At 42.0% G+C, this 5,000-nt stretch overlaps 1 protein-coding gene across 1 annotated transcript in view; it reads left to right on the top strand.

Moving 5' to 3' along the window:
• Window positions 1–5,000, top strand: part of LOC127640129 (protein kinase C-binding protein NELL2) — a 98,254-nt gene that overhangs the window by 27,346 nt on the left and 65,908 nt on the right. Inside the window, exons 6-8 of the mRNA XM_052122537.1 lie at window positions 1,762–1,834; window positions 1,915–1,997; window positions 3,861–3,989. Of these exons, the coding sequence (XP_051978497.1) occupies window positions 1,762–1,834; window positions 1,915–1,997; window positions 3,861–3,989 (285 nt within the window). The remainder of the gene's footprint in view (window positions 1–1,761; window positions 1,835–1,914; window positions 1,998–3,860; window positions 3,990–5,000) is intronic.

Below are 5,000 nucleotides of genomic sequence, written 5' to 3'. Positions count from 1 at the left end.
GACTTTAGAAAAGCATCCCAGAGGAATAATGTGTTGCTTAAAGGTTCATGTTTCATGCATCAAATTCATCTCAGATGTTTCTCCTTCAATTCCTTAAGATAAATGAGTCAACTGTTGACATTAACTGAGCACAAACTAGAATATAAAATATATGTGCATAACTAAAGATAATAGTTATCCCAAATTTGGAACGGCCAATTTCCAATGCGCTCTAAGTCCTCGTGGTGGCGTGGTGACTCGCTTCAATCCGGGTGGTGGAGGACGAATCTCAGTTGCCTCTGCGTCTGAAACCTTCAATCCGCACATCTTATCATGTGACTCGTTGAGCATGTTACCATGGAGACGTAGTGCATGTGTATTCTCCGCGGCATCCACGCACAACTCACCACATGCCCCACCGAGAGCGAGAACCACATTATAGTGACCACGAGGAGGTTACCCCATGTGACTCTACCCTCCCTAGCAACCAGGCCAATTTGGTTACCCCATGTGACTCTACCCTCCCTAGCAACCAGGACAATTTGGTTAACCCATGTGACTCTACCCTCCCTAGCAACCAGGCCAATTTGATTAACCCATGTGACTCTACCCTCCCTAGCAACCAGGCCAATTTGGTTACCCCATGTGACTCTACCCTCCCTAGCAACCAGGCCAATTTGGTTAACCCATGTGACTCTATCCTCCCTAGCAACCAGGCCAATTTGGTTACCCCATGTGACTCTACCCTCCCTAGCAACCGGGCCAATTTGGTTACCCCATGTGACTCTACCCTCCCTAGCAACCAGGCCAATTTGGTTACCCCATGTGACTCTACCCTCCCTAGCAACCGGGCCAATTTGGTTACCCCATGTGACTCTACCCTCCCTAGCAACCAGGCCAATTTGGTTACCCCATGTGACTCTACCCTCCCTAGCAACCGGGCCAATTTGGTTACCCCATGTGACTCTACCCTCCCTAGCAACCGGACCAATTGGTTACCCCATGTGACTCTACCCTCCCTAGCAACCGGGCCAATTTGGTTACCCCATGTGACTCTACCCTCCCTAGCAACCGGGCCAATTTGTTTACCCCATGTGACTCTACCCTCCCTAGCAACCAGGCCAATTTGGTTACTCCATGTGACTCTACCCTCCCTAGCAACCGGGCCAATTTGGTTGCTTAGGAGACCTGGCTGGAGTCACTCAGCACAACCTGGATTGTGAAACTCATGAATCCAGCGGTGGTAGTCAGCGGAAATACTCGCCAAGCTATCAAGACCCCAACGGTCAGCTTAACTTAATCCATTTGTGTTGTGACAACCTGAATATTTTGAGTTTGGTTAACTGAAACTATGCAGATGATTTCTAGTTCACAGCATGCTCCGCTTGGGACTCGACAAGGAGATTTTGAGTATTTTACATATTGATTTATCCATTGAGCAATTGCTGTGCTAACTTTAGCATAGCGAGTAAGTTCCAACAGCATGTATCAGTAGCTAACAGCAATAGTTTCATTTAAGAGTGCAGAGGAATAATTACATGCTTATTTAATGCATTATAGTTTATTCCAGCCACAAGGATCTGTTTCTTTAGCTACGCTTCTTTAGGTCTGCATTCACAACATGCCATTAATTAATTAAAACAACTCAAGGTCATCGTTTCCGAGCACTATCTGAGTTAATCATATTAAGTGCAATTCAAAAGCAAACCACTGATGTGTTAATAATGAATCTCGTTATATGATCTGACCTAACCCTGTTTTTGACTAACCTTTTGATTGCAGGGTGTGATGCAAGACATGCAGATTCTTGTAATGCCTCACGGATACATCACGCAATGCCCCGACCTGAACCGCAGTATGTGCGATTCATTCATTTATCTGTAATTACGGACTATTTGTTGCTTTTTGCTGAATGATCTCATTTATGTTTCTCAGCCTGCCCGACCTGTAATGACTTCCATGGACTCGTGCAGAAGATCATGGAGCTGCAGGATATCTTAGCTAAAACCTCCAGCAAGGTAAAAAAACAAGCTCTGGTGGGTCTGGGGGGGGAAGGTGAAAGTGCGGGTGTTCGCTGTCCTTTTCTGCATATCGCGGCGCCGTTTTGTGGTCTGTTCTTCGGCACATTTCGCGGCTGATCAACCGGAGCGCTCAGTTCTCCCGATGGCCAGTCCACCCCTGATCGGCCCCAAAGTGTGTCGGCCCACCGGGAAAATGCCCGGGATGCCAGATTACCATGATAATGATTTTCTGCAGTGAAATTGTATTTTTATAACGTATTTTAATTTTTATTAAAAGTCTGAGTCTGGGATGAGTCAAATCTATACATGACAGACATAAATAAAGAAGCTTTATGAGTCAGTTATAATGAGACCCTCATTTAATGAATATAAATGTTTAAATATTCTCATTTTAACCCGATGTGGTTTTCTTCTTTTTTTTATTTTACTTAATCCAATTGGAATAAAATTACTTGACTTCATTCACATATGATATTTGAAAACACAGAACATTTAGATCATTTTCTTTACATTTTATTAGTGTCATTTCACTTTGTTACACTTGTTGTGCCATTGGAAATGAATGGATTAGACGACAAAATACAGAAATATTAAGGATTTAGAACGCATTGGGAATTAGGCATTACAAATTGGGGAGAAAAAGGGGAAAAAATACCCTCCCCCAAAAAATACTATAAAATAAAGCACAAATGTGTGTTCCAGTGAGACACTTCCAATGCAAGTCAATGGGGTTTAATCTGTAAACATTAAAATACTGTTTCAAAAGTATAGACACAAGATATAAACAATATGTGTGTTAGCATTAAATCACTTACTAACTTTCAGTTGTGTTGTCATGACGACGTAACGCTGTAAACCATAAAACGTCCCATAAGAGCAATAATTTAAACAACTTTACAGCTCAAATAACGCAAAAGTTAATGAAAGTGCTTTTATAAATTATAAGCGTCACATTTCTGCCTTTAAACCCTCCAAATATTGCCCCATTGACTTCCATTAGAAGTGTCTCACTGGAACACACACCTGTGCTTGCTTTGTGCAAATGATGAGAATGAAACGGTTCTGATTTGTCAGCGAATTAAACAGCGTTATTTAAGAATAGGTTCATGCTCTATGCATTATAAAGTCCAGATTCAAAGCTTTAAAATTACACCGGTTTCGTTCAGATCAAGCAAATGTTTATTCATTTATCAAGTCGTGTCCCCCCCGCAGACAGTGTCCCCCACTTGCCCAGTTTAAGCTCAGTTCAGTGAATCATTCTGTCAATAAAAGAAAATAAAAAAGTCATAATTATTAAAAAAGAAGTTGATAAGATGTAATGCAATATCTTGTGAATAATATATGCAATATGAGAGATTTATAAACAATCTTAGTGGGCCGGTCATTTTTGACCCGGGAACCCAAAATGTGTCGGCGCAAACAAACACTTAAATAAAGATTCACTCACAGCGACAATAAACACTGACTGTGTCAACCACAATGTGGCGATTCTTATGCTTATTATTAATATTGCATTTGCGTTACTTTTGCACGAAGAACACTTGATGAGTCCTGAAGCAAAAGCAGATGGGAAGCATTGCTTAAGTTTCTGTATCTTTGAAAGTGAGTTTGCAACACATTTCACACATTTCATCTGCATTTGTGTGACGGATGAAGCCAAGCGGAGCTTTTCCAACATCTGGATTGTGTCTGTGGTATGAATATAAAGGCTTGTTTTGTTGTAATAACTCACAGCCGGCAACTGCACAAAAGTCTGGCGCTGATCCGAAAAACACTTTTAATGCAAACAACAAGCAAACACATTTTAATAATGCATCAGATCAGCAAGTTAGCAGTTATTGTACTGTTCTTTCCCTCCAGTTGTCTCTGGCCGAGGAGAAGATGAAGGGTTTGGACTCGTGTTATTGTGAGAGAACGTGTCACGTGAAGGGACTGACCTACAGAGAAGAGCAGACATGGACTGACGGCTGCAAGAACTGCACGTGCTCGGTGGGTTTCTCTTCCGTAGGGTCACACCTTTAGATGAGGTCTGTCTGGGACACCCGAGAGACGAGAGGTGTTGAAGGGTTTTATTACATGAGTCTCTGGAATATTTGGTTAAATGTACAGTCTCCTTTGATCATTTGATTCATTATTAAGGGCTTTTAGGTCATTACAAGTGTGTCAGAAGTAGATATGGCTTTTAAATATATTCTCATCATTTTAAATAGTTACACTAGTCACGCTACAAACTATTTAAACAAGACGTAGCTAACTACATTGAAGCACTTTATCAAGTATATATAGTGATAATTACCGCCTGCTTTCCTCGGGCGGTGATAGCTCAGAGTACACACACACACTCACACACACTCACACACTCACACACACACACACACACACACACACTCACACACACACACACACACACACACACACTCACACACACACACACACACACTCACACACACACACACACACACACACACACACACACACACACACACACACACACACACACACACACACACACACACACACACACTCTCTCACAAACATACACACACACACTCACACACACACACACACACACACACACATCAATCACTCACACACTCACGCACACACACACACACACTCACACACGCACATGCATGCACACACACGCACGCACACACACACACTCACTCATGCACGCACACAAGCACAGAGGTTTGGGAATTAAGTGCTTTCTACTGTATAATGAGCCTAATTTATGCAGAAAGGAGGCGTGTTTATGCGGAAAGACATGGCTACGATTTAAAGGAATATTCTGGGTTCAATACAAGTTCAGCTCAATCAGCAGTATTTCTGGCATAATGTTGATTACCACAAAAATTATTTTCGACTCGTTCCTCCTTTTCTTTAAAAAAAGCACAAATGTGTGTCCAAGTGAGACACTTCCAATGGAAGTCAATGGGGTTTAATCTGTAAACGTTACAAAAGTATAGCCACATGACGTGAACATGATTTTAGTGTGAG

The sequence above is a fragment of the Xyrauchen texanus genome, chromosome 49 (genome assembly GCF_025860055.1).
Source record: "Xyrauchen texanus isolate HMW12.3.18 chromosome 49, RBS_HiC_50CHRs, whole genome shotgun sequence".
NCBI classification, from domain to species: domain Eukaryota; kingdom Metazoa; phylum Chordata; class Actinopteri; order Cypriniformes; family Catostomidae; genus Xyrauchen; species Xyrauchen texanus.
The sequence above is the reverse complement of the archived record's forward strand: the minus strand, read 5'-3'. Positions and strand labels throughout refer to the sequence as shown.